The following is a 15,616-nucleotide window of genomic DNA, read 5'->3' on the forward strand; positions in this document are numbered from 1 at the left end:
TCCCTTCGAGCGGAACGTATTTAGCTACTGGTGTGTGAAGCTGTGCAGTTCGCTACGAATAAGCGAGATCCCTTCTCATATACATTTTTTTATGTATATAGTATACGCCACACGCATTGATTTGGTGCAAAAAAGATCTCCCTCCCCGGTGGTAAAGCAAGTCCGAGCGATGGTTATGTGGGGTCGAGATGTCAGACGCGTTTTGTCCGGCAAACCCGTTTCTGCACAGTTTGACGTGTGATGTCAGACTTTGTAGCGCAGAGGTCATGCATAACCTCTCACGCTATTTCATGTTCGTTCCCCTCTTTTTTTTTTTTTTCCTGTGTGTCCTTCCGCTATATATGTATGCCTTGTGATCAATATCGCTTTACCCTATCTTTAAGTGCGCCGTATAACTAGTGGCTATGAATGAATTATTTGGCGGCGAATATTTATCTAATTGTTGTGTTAGTATACGGTCTATTGCTTTCGATTATGTAAACACACCGTGCAATATCCATTTATTTACCCGGCACGTTTGAAGCGCTATTCTGTAGCGTCTAACCGTTATCAGTTAAAGTAACTGTGCTGAAGAATTCGCATGGAAAATGGAAACTGCATTTACAACGAGATGCGTTCTTTGGCTTGCGTGATTCGTAAACGAAATGTTTCCATGCTATTTTCAAATCGTTTATTGCTCACCGCTACAATCACGAAAATCAGTTTTCTTTGAAGCATAAAACAGAAAATAAATGGTTAACAATACAGACTGTGGCCAGAAATTAAATAAGAACATTGAAGATTTGTAACCTCGTCTATAGTCGGTAAATTAAGCAATGAAACCAAAAGAGAAAACAAAACTATTGTTAACCCTTATCTTGGTTGATAATAAGTCTCCCGGGCTAATGGTTATCGAGACCACCACTACCAGTATGATGTGGAAAACACATCATCAGCGTGTAGCAGTGGTGACTGGCAACTATGACAGCAAGGCTGTAATTCAGTGTCAGTTCCTGCCAATCACGCGTGCTGGCAGGAAATAGCCGTTGATGATAGACATTGTCAGTTTGCCGCTGCAGGAATGTATATACATATTACTGTGGGCTATAAAGCGTAACCAATGCCGCCTGTTTGTTTTCCATTTTATGGCAATGACCGAATTATAAAGTGCGTTTACAGAATAATGAGCTTTTCATGTCGACTTATATATGAATTCAAATTCAGCATATGATAACTAGGGTTTGATGGCCATTTGGTTGATCCCATATGAATGCAAGAAATGAAAGTCAATGGATTGTCGGCTTCTAACAAAAGATGCAATTTCTAGCTTCAGACCTGATCGTTTTCCGACATTAAAATAACCTTTATGTGCTTAAGCTTTTTAGTTCTCGCACTGAATAATGAGCAAAACCGAGATGAGAGGGTTCCAAAGAGCGAAACAAAGCCGTCATGGCTTTTCTCTGCTTATTCTTCTCGGTTGATTGGTTGTCTCTTTCACGCCCTATTTTATGTCGGCACTGCCCGATGATGGATCAATTATGTTTGCCTTCAATCGATGTAACAAATATATATTTTTTTACGAACATGTACATCAGTGGTTTTGCTGTATCTGTTAATGGTAGTTGGTGGCGCTTATCCAATTCAATAGCAACTGACTATAATACACTGCCGTACTAGTTGAACTGGTGTTTCGGTTGTCCGATAATGAGAGGAAATCTATTGCTCTTTGATTAGAAAATTATTTTTATTTTCTGTTCCTACCAGAAGTAATTATATGTAGTTTTAACGATACAAACAAACGCACAAGAACTTTATCGCTAAACAGAATATGGAGAATTGGAGACGTGTATAGATTAGGAGAGAAGGCCGCTCGACGGAAGCACGTTATAAATCCGATTGAATCGTTCCGTATATACTCACCACGTATAGTCTCGTTATGTTGCCTGAATACGATCATTTTTTCCCCTTCGGTCCTTTGCTTATCTTCCTATTGCCTTTTTTTTGTCCTCCGATCTTCAAACGTATATACTGAATGGCGGTAATGGCGGCCGGGGTTGATGATCTATTTCCCCTCCTAATGGATGTGATGGCACGGGTTGAATAGAGAACGAAGAGGGAAATATCACACATAAAGTTGGCGGCTCCACTCAGGATAAGGGAGGGCTACACAATGGTGGTCAATAGCGTGTCAGTGATTCTGGAGGAAATTGTCGATTTTTGCCTTCCTCCTATACGCATACATATTGATATGTATCCGGCAGAATATATTACATCCATTACTGATGTTCCTGACTGCATCCAAAGTATGTTGAGGAAGTGACCTCGCCAACTCTTGATGGTATTCGCTAATAACCGAGATATGTTTCGCGTGTTTTTTTCTTCCTTCTTCGTTTGCTATGGTTACGCATACAACTTTGAAACGCCCTGTTACCTGTATCAACCCCGCGGCGGTGTTTCTTGCCACCAAAGTTACTTGATGATGTAATCCTGTGTTTCCTTTGTAACAGCAAGGCAGCTGATAAGCAACACAATATCATCTAGTTAAATTCAAATTCAGTTCAATTTTTATAAGGTAAGTTACTAAGCATATGGTCTCTAGCGATTAATTAATAAATGAAAACATTCATTATTATTGCTAAATAATGAAAGTTTACAGTTTTATGTATCGATTTCTCGTAAGCACCATGGCGAAAAAGGCTTTATTTCTTTCGTGTAATGGTATGCCAGTATCGACCTGTACCTGGAAAGTCGCGAGCTTATACCTGAACATGTTCAAATAATTTTTGATATTTTCCTTCAATTATCACGAAGTTTTGTTTGAACATTAATAATTGATCATTACTGTTATCAAATTTACCGTAAGACTCACCCACGATATTGGGTCCTATTTTGTTTAATCATTTATTTAAAAATAGATGTTTTCATGGTCTATCAAAACAAAGCTTCCATCATGTCCAACAGTTGCAACCCAGAGATGGAGAGGGTCAATTTTCACATTTACTTGTTTAGCTTTTTGTATGTCCTTTGTGACTGGAATGAAAACATCAATATCACCAATGGTTTGACTCCACCTTGAAAAAAAGCTTTTACAGAAATTTTTTCTTACAAGAGTTTAATAATGCATACCTGTAGGGACTTTTTTGTTTTGTTTTGGAATGCAAACATCCAATCATATTTGGTTTATTTCATCCTAAGAAAAATATTTTTACTTAATGAATGATACAAAAAGAACCCACAAAAAGATTTACTCTTAATACTTTGTATTAAATATGTTTGAGTTAGAACAAATAAAAATTTGGCAGGAAATGCTAGTGTGACGTGACTAGCACAGCCAGTAACCCATCGCCGTGTGCATGTAGGGTGAGTACCAGAGGAATTCCTTTCAATCACTGGGTTTCCCACCCCAGAGCTACTAAGATAATCTGACCCGTGGTGGACCTGAATCTAGCGGTTCCTATAGGATACCCTCACATGTTTCCGTGATATACCAAGCATACTCATGTATATACCACGGGGGCATATCATGAATACCACAGTATGTGGATGGGAAGTCCTCACGTAAGATGCTCCTCGGATACCCCCCATTTCCCTTATCTAGACCACCTGGAAGTCTCAGCTCCCTGTTCCTTCCTACATGCCCATACAACACGGTGGGGCTTAGCTGTGAAGTCAAGTCGGTTAATGAATGAATCGTGAAATTAAGGCACTTCGTGCGTCAAGTCTCATCACTAGCCTTGCCTATAATCCCAACTTCATTCGCCTATAGCACTAAGGAATTACCTTAGTCATTAGCATCTCCGACCATGTATAATGTGCTTTACCATCCTTTATATACTGTGTATTTTTCAACAAAAACAGCGTTAACAATTTCACCGACTTGTCAGCCTGTAATTCGATGGTAATTACTTTGATATCCCATAAATCATTAAATGAACTTTATACTTTAACTCTGTTTCAACTATCTTGGAAGAATATAAAGGCAATAGCTTAAACTGTTAACATTATTTTTTAAGATAAAAACCGATTGTACCTCTGTTTGTGTGTGTGTGTGGGGGTGGGGGGTTGGGCAAAAAGAAATGTCCCAATATGGAGTTTTTTTTTGCGCTGACCCTGACGACATCTAGCGGCGGACGATAAAGTTTACGACTGTTTTTGACGTCAAAAACAGTTTTGACAGGCAACGGTAACGTGACGATTTCTGGCCCTCTGATTGGTTTGCGATGCATGTCAAAACTGTTTTTGACGTCAAGGGAGATCAGGCTGGAATAATAACAGGGCCAATATCCTGTATCTTTTTTTTTTTTTTTTTTTTTATGTTGTATGGGTGCTGCAGCTGCTGGACGCAATGCTGCCTTAAGCTTCGTTGAAGCTCATATACACCACCAGATGTCCTTTACGGTTTCTATCTTTCCTGGTGAGTAGGGGTTCTTTGATTCTTGATGCTACATTTGTTCTCCTTTGTTTCTTGTTTAGTGTTTAGTGAGCGTTTGGCTCACGTATGTTTGCATTGTTCAGATTTTATAGGTCAGTCCTGCGTTCTTTAGGTAGGTTGCTACTCTGTTTATAATGTTTCTTCTTAGGGCATTTGGAATTTCATAGTTGAGCCCTAGTAAGGTTTTCTTGTTCCATGGTGCATTTTGTTGTATTAAAAATCTTCTAAGTTTTTCTCTCTTGCTATAGAATTGTGGACATTCCATTAGTATGTGTTCTTCGGTTTCCATGGTTTCACAGCCCCATCTGCATCCCCCGCCTTCTGCCATGTTTCTTTTATACAAGCTGTATTGTAAATTGTTCATCCCGGTTCGCAATCTGTGAATTGTGCATGATGCTTCTCTGTTCTTGTGAAAGCGATGGTAGTCTATATGCGAGGATTCAATGTTTGCTGCAATGAAGGTATAACTTGCTCGTATCTTTTCATACCAATCTTTACTTATCTCCTTTCCTTTTTCTTTTTCAGGGTTTCAATGCGCGGCAAGCTTTGGATTCTTTCTACTCCTGGATCCGTCAAAGCTTGTTTAGCTAGCTGGTCCACAAATTCATTTCCCTTGATTCCACAGTGACTGGGAATCCATATTATCTTGGTTTTGCAGCCCGAGTTCTTCAGGCACTTTGTTAGATTCCAGATCTCTAGACTTGTTGAGTCCATGTCCCTATAAGGGAGATTGCTTAGGTACTGGACACATGATTTCGAGTCAGTGCATACCACTACCATGCTTGGATAATCTTCTCTTTGGTATGTGTGTTTGAGACAGTTCAGGATTGCAATTTCTTCTGCTTTAAAGATGGATTTAATCCCTTCGATTTTCCATGCCTTTTGTAGGTTGATTTCAGGGATGAAAACTGCACATGTATAGGTTTCGTCTTTGGCGGATCCATCTGTGTAGGCTATCACTGTTTGTGGAGGAAGCGTATTTAGCTCTTCCTGTAGCAGCAACCGTGCTTGCAACAAGTTCTCGGTTGCGCCTTTCTTTGTGATGTCCAGTTCTGTGCATTCATAAACCCTTTCGTCCCACGGTGGGGGAGTTGGTTGGTTGTTTTCCATTTCCTTGATTTTGAGCCTCATACCGCGTATGTCCCATGTAGCTTTTATCACCGCTGGTGTTGAGTAAGACTTCCAAGTTGTCGGCGCCTGCACCTCCTTTAATAGCAGATCCCGTAAAGGATGCTCTTGGTTGCTAATTATTTGGAGAGCAATTCTTGTGGTAAGCATTCTTATTCTTGTTTGTATGTCCATTACTCCTAATTCTGCATATAGGTCTGGTAGCGTCGTACTTTTTTGAGCGCCCAGGATTTTCCTTATGGCTTCATGCAGTACCGTGTTAACTCGGGATAGGTTTGATTTGGCCGCTCCCCCGTACACTGCCGCCCCATAATCCGCCACCGATTGTATGCATGCTGTGTAGAGGTGTCTCAGCGTCCTCAGCTCCGGTGCCATCCTCCGTGTTGCAATTCCACTAATAGCGGCTCCTGCTCTCCTGATCTTTTGTTCTACCTTCGCGATGTGTTTCCGCCAGGTGAGCTTTTTATCCACCTCCACTCCTAAGAGGGTGACGTTTTCGTGAAATTTTATTCTTCTCCCTTGTAGGAAAAACAAGACCTCTGAATTGTTTGCATTCCTTTCAAATTTCATTCCTGCCGTCTTTTCCGCTGATAGGTTCATGCCTTGTTGGGTGCACCATCTTGCTATTTTATCCAGGTAGACTTGAGCCGTTGTTTCCGCCTTTTCTTCCGTTTCGGCTTCTATAAGAATTGTCACGTCATCCGCATACACTATAAGTTCTAGCCCTTTGGGTGGGGAGGGCAGATCCGCCATCATCACGTTGAAGAGGATGGGGCTCAACACTGATCCTTGCGGGACTCCTCTTTTGGTCTGAGTGCACCCGTGGGTTCGATTTTCCATTTTTAGTTTGTATGTCCTGTTTTTCATGAAGTCACTTATCAGCCTTAATATCGATCCTTCTACTCCGCTTTCGGCTAATTTCCAAGCGATTGCCCTTGGGGATACTGAGTCAAAGGCTTTGGCTATGTCCAGGAATATGCCATATACTTTGTTGTTTTTCCTCCAGCCATTTTTTACGAAGCAGTCTAATCGAGTGAGAGCATCTGTAGTGCCTCGTTTTTTTCTGAACCCGTCTTGCGCCTTTAGTAGCTTTTTGTGTTTTTCCAGGTAATAGTTTATTCGTTTTGCCAGTACCTTCTCCAAGAGTTTGCAGAGGGTTGCGGTCAGTGCGACTGGCCTAAAAGATTGCGCTGATTCTGCGCTTTTTCCTGCTTTTAGTAGGGGTACTACGTGAGCCTCTTTCCAGACCAGCGGTAGCTGTCCTGTCCTCAGTATTAGGTTATAAAATGTTGTGATTTGTTCTCTGTTTTCTTTCGATAGCTGCTTGATCATTGTATTTGGGATGGTGTCTGGACCGGGTGCTGTATGCGTCAGACTTCTCATGGCCTCTTCTATTTCTTGTGTTTTTAGTGGAGAGTTTAGTGCCACCCTTTCTTCTTTGCGTAAGGCCTCCTGTAGTGTTAAAGACTTGTTTCTGTTTAGTTCAGGAGGAGATTTGCATGCTGGCTCAAACATCGAATTCAGCAAAATTTCCGATATAGCCTCTGGATCGAATGTCAGTTCAGACTGTGCATTTTTAATCGTTTTTGGAACCGTTTGACCTTTCCTTGCTGTACCAAGCATGGTTTTCATTAACGACCACATTTTCTGGGGGTCATTTCTTGGTCCCAGTTCTTCGAGATATTTTCCCCATGCATTCCGGCGTTTATTTAATAAAAATTTTCTTTTTCTGCCAGTGCTTTCCGGTATACTGCCCGTTTCGAGGCGTTTAAGGGATCTTTTCTCCATGTTCGTTCCATTCTTCTGACTTCTGCGCACTTCTTACTACATTCCTGTGTCCACCAGGATTTGGTTAACTTGGTGATGGGCCTCCTCGGTTTGAAATTAAACCACTTCATTCCTGCATCGATCATCGCTGAGGTAAGGATTCTATTTGCTTCGTCGACGTTATCTGTGTTTTTAAAATCTTGTATATTCAGTCTGTTGTGTAGGTCTTGGTTCCATTCCACCCATTTTCCGGATCTAAAGTCCCATGTTGCTGGGGGATATTTTCCGAAGGTGCAACATTTTCCATGTCTACGATAATAGGTATGTGATCACTATCCATTGATTGCCCTTGTCTTGCCGTTGCTTTAAATGCTAGTACTGGAGATGCCATCATTAGGTCTATTGTGGACATGCTTCTGGTGTTGGTTTTAAAACGAGTCCCGATATTTGGCGGTGTGATTAATTCAATCGATAAGCTAGTTTCTAGTATCTCACTTAGTGCCTTTCCGCATTTATTAGATTTGTTGGTGTTTTCCCACATCTCATGATGGGCGTTAAAGTCTCCGGCTACAATCAGCTCATTTCGTGTGTTCATTAATTGATTGATGTCCTTTGTAGACGCATTTCCTCTTGGACAGTAGACTGAGATGGCATCCACTGGTCCTACTGGCGTGTAAAAACTTGCTCCCACCCACTCCAGGTTTCTAATTTGGCGATGGCGCATAGGTGTTGGGTTTAGTGCTAAACTTATAAGGAGTGCTACTCCGCCTCCTTTTTTATCTGTGCGGTCTGTGCGGTAGAGTGCATAACCAGGAAAACTAAAATTTGTTTGGCTCTTCCAGTGAGTTTCGCTAAGAAAAATTATATGAGGTTTAATTGAACATAGGTATTTTTTGAATTCTTCGTATTTTGCTTTATTTAGGCTGCTTGCATTCCATTGCAGACATCTTAACTTAGATTGTTGTTGTCTAGTCATTTTCTGGTAGTTGTTGTTACCTTGAGCTTTTTCTGTGGGGTACTTAGTGGCCTAGGGTCGTTTGTAGTTTGTTTTAGTCCCCTTATCTTGCCTGGTGAAGTCTCATCCTGCCAATCAATTTGCTTTCTTTTGTCGAATTCGTTTTGAAGTATTTCTTCAGGAGTTTCGTTCTCAGGTTCTAGTCCGTAGAAACCTTCACTAAGGGCTACTTCCATATCCTCTGCTTCTAGTTCTTCCCCTTCAGCCATTTTTTGTATCATGTCCATCATTTTTTGCATTTGGGATCTGATGAGGGTGAAATTAGCTTTGGTTTTTTTTACGTCCCGTTCTAATGCTTTTCCTTGGGCCTCCACCGTAGTTATCCTGTTTTCAATCTTCGGTATTTTCTGTATTTTTAAATCGTGGATTTCTTTCGTAAGCTCCGAGACTGTTTTCTTTAACGATTTTATTTCTTCTATCACAGATGGATCCTCTGTTGTCCTCCCCCATGCTGCCGGTCCACTCGTGACCATATCTTCCTCTCCTACTCTCCAGCTGGGGGTGATTTTTCCCCAATCCTTGTTCTCATTTATGTGCGGATTCCTGCGGTCTATTAGTTGGATCTCCTTTTTCAGTTGCTGGTACTTTGGACATTTCGTATCATCCGATGTATGCTCGTCTTTTTGGCCGCAGTTTACGCAATACATCTTGCATTCCACATCTTCCTTATGAATGGATCCACACCTGTGGCATGCTTGCTGACTTTTGCAGAAAGTCTGTAGATGACCCAGCCTATAACACTTTTTACATTTGTAGGGGGAACGGTAGAAGGGTCTAACGGGGTGTGAAACGAAACCTAATTTTACCCTGTCCGTTAACTTCTGTCCGGGTTCACCTTTGAAAGTTAACTGCACCATATTGGTTCGTATGTCTTCTCCCCTTCCGTCATTTTTGCGTGTAATTCTTCTGGCCTCAACTACCCCTTGTTCTTCCAAAGCGGTTTTTATTTCCTCATCTTCATAATCTATGGACACATTTGAGATGACGCCCATGTTATATAGCAAACGCTTCGGTAACTGAACGTCGACATCTTGTCCACCTAACCTCTTGATCTCTCTTAATCTGTTGAAGGCTTCCTCTTCACCTACTTGCACGAAGAGGTCTCCACCTCTTCCGGGATAGCTGTTTTTGACGGATCCAATTTCCTTTTGGATTTCCGCTGCAATCTTATTCTGCTCCGAGAGTGGTAAATTTTCGTAGCTACTACCGTTTTTCATTTTTATTATGAGCGGTGGCCAGTTCCTACTCTTTCCCGGCCAGTTAAATTCCGCAATCTGGACATCCATTTTATTCCTCTCTGATTTGTACCAATGCACTGTACAGGCTTTAATTTTAATTTTTCACTGATTTCCTGCTAGACACACGTGTAGCCCTGGATCCCTGGCCCTGCTGGGCCATGAGAAAAAAGGGGGGATGGGTGCGCTTATTTTATCCTAGCGTCTTATGGCGTTAAGGAACGGTAACAAAACTACAAAAATTGGGGCGTTTTTCTTTACCCTTTCCACTGTGGAACTTACGCGACACAAAGAAACACAACCTTAGCCGGTGAAAGCACAAACAGAACTCCAGATCCTGTATCTTAATACTTATAGAGTTATAGGTGTCTGCAAACATGGGGTTTTCTTGAAAATGCAATACGCTGTGAATATGTGAATGTGGGCGGCTGAGACAGTTCGTCAGGCCACTGCATCGGATTTCCTTATAATAAAAGCATAACGTTGCAGTGATTAGTTAAATAACCCCATGTAGCACAATTGACAAAATTACTCCAGCACTAATCAGCGCTGGCACCACCCGTTTCCACGGTGATTTCCATGGCATATCGTTCAACGTTCCATCTTCCAAGCACACTATATAGACGGTCCCATGTTAAGCTCCTCCCATTAGAGGAAGGAAAAGCCAAAGCCATCCCATCTTCCACGATCTTTTGCTACGATACACTGGTACACGATACGCATACACGATTTACCAGGTATCAAAGACTTGTCGACCTGTACCTGTACAGTCCGATAGCTTTTCCGGTTTCACAGCTGAATAATACAGCGACTTCAAGCAGAAGAAGACCTCAAACCATACTAAGAAGACCAAAACCATGGCTAACCCAATGCATCGAATTCCGAGCTACATCTCAAGGACGACCTTGAATTCGAGAGGAATTAAAGTCGGGTTAGCGAAGTCCGTGGAGCAGTTGCTGAGTAGATGTTCGGCTGTCTTGGTAACTACATCCCAGAGAACGGTATTGAAATGCTTTTTCCATTTTTTTCATCTAAACAGTCTTTACATAATAGAGTGTTTTTTTGTTTTCATCACAGATGGCTAGTGGTTATCGAACTGAAGCTGATACTTTTGGGGAACTACAAGTCCCAAATGATAAATACTATGGGGCTCAAACTGTTCGTTCAACTATGAATTTTCCAATCGGTGGAGAATCTGAAAAGATGCCTGTAAGTGCCATCACATGTACTGAGATACTTATTCCTACAGTAACATTTTCTTTTAATTTCATCCTAGTTGCCAGTAATCAAAGCATTTGGAGTACTTAAGAAAGCAGCAGCAGAAGTCAACCAAGATTATGGGCTTGATCCCAAAATTGCTGCTTCAATAAGTCAAGCTTGTGATGAGGTATTGAAAGCTCCATAACGATCACAGTTTATTAGGAAAAAAGGTGTGAGCAAATTGTGTAATTCTTCTCTGTGTATTAGGTTATAAGTGGATCTCTGTATGCAGAGCATTTCCCTTTAGTGATTTGGCAAACAGGATCAGGAACACAGTCAAATATGAATGTGAATGAGGTCATAAGTAACAGGGCAATAGAAATTCTGGGTGGTACTCTGGGAAGCAAAAATCCAGTACACCCTAATAATCATGTGAACAAAAGCCAGGTCTTTTAAGCAAATAATTTTGTTTATGTCTCTTAACTTACTTGAATCATATTTTATGTAAAGAGTTCCAATGACACATATCCCACAGCTATGCATATTGCAGTGGCTGTTGAAGTAACTAGTACTCTTCTGCCTAGCCTTCAGAAACTTCATGATGCTATCGATGCAAAGGCCAAGGAGTTCCAAGATATAATCAAAATAGGACGAACACATACTCAGGTACGTCCTTTTTGGTCGACTGTGAAAATGTATTTTAGTAGTAAAAGTTGTTTTTTTTTTTTTTTTTTTAATATTTGTAATTGCAGGATGCAACGCCATTTACTTTAGGCCAAGAATTTAGTGGATATGCCCAGCAAATTGCATTCGCTATCGAGCGTGTCTCAAAGCTTCACTTCCACATGTGTATATGCTTGCAGCTGGTGGTACCGCTGTTGGAACTGGGTTGAATACGCGAATCGGCTTTGCTGAAAAAGTTGCTGCACGAGTTTCTGAACTTACAGGTTGCTATAGTATGGTTGTCCAGTATTATATGCATCTTTTCCTTATGCGTAAAAATTCTATAGGATTGCCTTTCGTCACGGCACCAAACAAATTCGAAGCCCTTGCTGCTCATGACGCCCTTGTTCAGATGTCAGGATCTTTGAACACTGTAGCTGTTAGCCTCATGAAAATTGCCAACGATATTCGATTTTTGGCCTCCGGACCTCGTTGCGGATTGGGGGAACTATCACTACCTGAAAACGAACCTGGCTCCTCCATTATGCCAGATAGAATTGAAAGGGTGTACTTTTTATGAAAAGCAAAATTCTCGAGTTAAGGATGATATAAATTCTTATATTACTTAAATTATGGTTTGTTATAGGAAAAGTGAATCCCACGCAGTGCGAAGCCATAACTATGGTTGCAGCACAGGTAATGGGTAATCACGTGGCGGTAACCATTGGTGGAAGCAACGGACATTTCGAGCTAAACGTTTTCAAGCCGATGATCGTTTCCAATGTACTCCGGTCCATTCGGTTGTTGTCAGACAGCTGTAACGCGTTTACAAAGAATTGCGTCGTCGGAATTGAAGCCAATCGTGATCGCATTAATAAGCTATTACACGAATCGCTGATGCTTGTTACAGCTCTGAATCCGCACATCGGTTACGACAAGGTTATATTTCGGCTGATACAGCTTCATTGATAATTATTGATTTATATTGTGTTCTGTCCAACAGGCTGCTAAGATAGCCAAGACAGCCCATAAAGAAGGCTCCACGCTGAAGGAAACTGCCATCAAGCTTGGTTATTTGACGGAGGAGCAGTTCAATGAATGGGTAAAACCTGAGGATATGCTTGGACCCAATAATTGTTATTGGTAGCTGAAGAGCTTTCAGTTGCTGGTTTGGTTTTTAATAGCTGTACAATATTATAGAATAAACAAATGATGTTTTAAGTGAAGTCCACATGAAATCAAAAGAGTAAGTTGTCATCTGAACTTAATATTAATGTTATTAGTAAGGGAATTACATTTGAAAACTGCTGTCTTCTTCCTTGGTTAACTATCAACTCCTCTACTTTCATATGTTCTTCTTGACTCAGGTCACTGGTCATAATGACTGTATCAATTTTTTTTGTATCAATTGGGGGATCAGAAGAAAATAATCTATCCCACCAACATTCTTCTTTTTTTTCTAGGTTGACCTTAGATCAAAGTTTAAAATAAATTTGAAAAACTGTAGTTTCAAAATTATTGCTACTTGGACATATTCTCCATCAAGGCTCCATAGACACTCATCAGGGATAACTCTGTGAGGGAATGTTTGGTCTATCAAAACAAAGCTTCCATCATGTCCAACAGTTGCAACCCAGAGATGGAGAGGGTCAATTTTCACATTTACTTGTTTAGCTTTTTGTATGTCCTTTGTGACTGGAATGAAAACATCAATATCACCAATGGTTTGACTCCACCTTGAAAAAAAGCTTTTACAGAAATTTTTTCTTACAAGAGTTTAATAATGCATACCTGTAGGTTCCCCGGTCATCTCCATTGTACATTTCCCTAACATCTTTTTCTTGATTTTCCTCTATCTTTCTCCAGGCAGCACTATTTGTTTCAACTTTAAAAGGTTCAGTTGTGTCTGCTTCAACACCTAACACAATCTCTTGACAGGCTGAAGGAACATCACTTTCATTAGATGCCATGTTCCCTAGCATGGTATAGGAGTTATATGGTACGCGTACTCGAGAGGGCGAAAGTGGGACAAAAATTGGAATCGTCTATTTTGGCAACTCTGGCCGGGTGTGTAACTAGAGGGCCTACTTTAACGTAGGCTCTTATGGGACTACCCCTTTTGAACTGTTACATTAAGGTGTTTGAATTTTTTTTTTCATTTAGAAAAATTTTTATCGTGCGTAGAATTAATTTTTATACAAAGTTCATTTTTTGGATTTTAATTTAAAATTGTTTGTATAATTTAAAAAAAATAAAAATGGTCCAAGAATTTCTGAAAGTCTTTAACTTTCCACTTCTGCTAGACTGTTCCACATTATTAATATATAATGCGGAATTTGTTCTTTGGAGCAGTTACATTTGCGTCTCGTAAATGGACGTAGATTGTTTACATTTTGGCTGGTCGATTCGCCATTGTTTGCAGCCCTAATTTATAATATAATAATAATAATTAAATTGTTGTCGTTTGATCTTAAAACAATTTATTTGAGATGAGCAGTGCATTCACCATGGCAATCACTTCCAAAGAACAAATTCCGCTTTTTATATATAATGTGGAACAGTCTAGCAGAAGTGGAAAGTTAAAGACTTTCATAAATTCTTGGACCATTTTTATTTTTTTTTAATTATACAAGCATTTTTAAATTAAAATCCAAAAAATGAACTTTGCATAAAAATTAATTCTACGCACGATAAAAATTTTTCTAAATGAAAAAAAAAATTCAAACACCTTAATGTAACAATTCAAAGGGGGTAGTCCCATAAGAGCCTACGTTAAAGTAGGCCCTCTAGTTACACACCCGGCCAGAGTTGCCGATGTTGACGATTCCAATTTTCGTCCCATTTTCGCAGTCGACGGCTCTGGGAAGTACGCGTACCATATAACTCCTATACCATGTTCCCTAGTATGGCAGCCTGTTTCTCGTAATGAATCTGGTTTTCATATCTTTGGAACAGTTTCTGTACAACACCATTAGCTACACCACCTGGAAACCCAACTTTTCCAGAAGAATCATTTTGATGCTGAAAAAAGTCTGTGCTAGAATTGAGAAAGCACAGTATTTCAAGTGCGCGGTTAAATGAAAATTGTTCAAAATGTTATGATGTTATTAATACCATCTGTAAAGGAATCCAAAGACAGAATCGAGAAACGTGACTATACTACGTTGTTCTTTTAAAATTTCGAGAAACAGTCGGTCGTGCTTATTGCTCTCCATTTTACAGCAAGAAATTTAAAAATGAAAAAAGTGCAAAATGAATTTAAAATATTTGCGATAAGGCCAGTTCAAACAATCGAGACTCTGACGACTGACAAGCTTGTTTTGAAAAGTTTTCCGCTTCACCGGGGGACCGTGTATTTCGCGTATCTGGAACATGAAACAGTACGGCGTGGAAATAACCGTGGAAATAGGCGGAGTCCTTAATATTGAATTTGCTTTGCTGAGGGAGGATATTTCATGGAAGGAAACAATAACTTCGTGGAATGTTTCACAAGTGCGCTATTTATATTTTGCGATATGAAATATCACTGAGTTGCTAAAAGAGAGTTTTTAATGAAAACTTGTTTTATTCTTCTTTCAAGGACATCACGATGTTTGATTAACTTTTGACGTCGGTTTTTATTATCAGACACAGACACTGACGTTCTAACAAATTTTAGTTCAGACTGCAAATCCTAATACAGAAACAGAACATGGATAGAAGCGTAAACCCTAAACCATTACCATGAACATGACAGTTCTTCATACCTAGCCTCTAAAAAAAGACGTGAACACGCATATATACTCTATACAATTACGGTTTTTTTCCTGTCCGTGTAATGACAAGATGTCAACGAAACAAAAGTGTAATAAAATCAAGTGAATAATAGAACATGGTCTCCCTTGACGTCAAAAACAGTTTTGACATGCATCGCAAGCCAATCAGAGGGCCAGAAAACGTCACGTGGCCGTTGCTTGTCCAATCTGTTTTTGACGTCAAGACTGCCTATAACTTCATGGTAAACAGTCCGTTTTTCTTGTTTTTTTCAGTGCTTTCACGCTTTAGCGTTCACGAGGGAGAGGCGCTTGCGTTTAACGTCGGGGGCCCCCTCCGGGGGCGACGTTAACGCAGCCCCTTCCGAGCACGGTCGAAGCGCCACACGGCGCGAGACACCGTTTACCTGTATGTCGTACAACAAGTTACATTCATTTCGTCCCT

At 40.4% G+C, this 15,616-nt stretch overlaps 1 protein-coding gene, 1 long non-coding RNA gene and 1 pseudogene across 2 annotated transcripts; 1 reads left to right on the plus strand and 2 right to left on the minus strand.

The window, feature by feature from the left end:
* Positions 1 to 2,821: 2,821 nt before the first annotated feature.
* Positions 2,822 to 4,202, minus strand: LOC123469448. Its single transcript, XR_006642712.1, has 3 exons — positions 4,010 to 4,202; positions 3,106 to 3,169; positions 2,822 to 3,050 (listed from the first exon to the last, which is right to left on the minus strand). It is a non-coding gene; the product is annotated as an uncharacterized LOC123469448 (long non-coding RNA).
* A 6,056-nt stretch (positions 4,203 to 10,258) lies between these two features.
* On the plus strand, positions 10,259 to 12,640 carry LOC123469443 (annotated as a pseudogene).
* On the minus strand, positions 12,345 to 14,771 carry LOC123469446 (nudC domain-containing protein 3-like). Its single transcript, XM_045168441.1, has 5 exons — positions 14,534 to 14,771; positions 14,315 to 14,456; positions 13,211 to 13,389; positions 12,945 to 13,155; positions 12,345 to 12,888 (listed from the first exon to the last, which is right to left on the minus strand). Exons 1-5 carry the CDS (start codon positions 14,632 to 14,634, stop codon positions 12,658 to 12,660), a joined length of 864 nt encoding a protein of 287 aa, XP_045024376.1. The 5' UTR covers positions 14,635 to 14,771; the 3' UTR covers positions 12,345 to 12,657.
* Between the last annotated feature and the right edge of the window lie 845 nt (positions 14,772 to 15,616).

The sequence above is a fragment of the Daphnia magna genome, linkage group LG1, assembly GCF_020631705.1.
Source record: "Daphnia magna isolate NIES linkage group LG1, ASM2063170v1.1, whole genome shotgun sequence".
In the NCBI taxonomy this organism is placed as follows: domain Eukaryota; kingdom Metazoa; phylum Arthropoda; class Branchiopoda; order Diplostraca; family Daphniidae; genus Daphnia; species Daphnia magna.

What these genes read in the sequence shown, in the direction of transcription:
- LOC123469446 (XM_045168441.1), bottom strand. Translation starts at nt 14,634, where the DNA reads ATGGAGAGCAATAAGCACGACCGACTGTTTCTCGAAATTTTAAAAGAA. An exon ending in TTTGGATTCCTTTACAGATG is followed by an intron (nt 14,457 to 14,533) that starts GTATTAATAACA and finishes TCTCAATTCTAG; the next exon opens with CACAGACTTTTTTCAGCATC. An exon ending in AGGCTGCCATACTAGGGAAC is followed by an intron (nt 13,390 to 14,314) that starts ATGGTATAGGAG and finishes ATGCTAGGGAAC; the next exon opens with ATGGCATCTAATGAAAGTGA.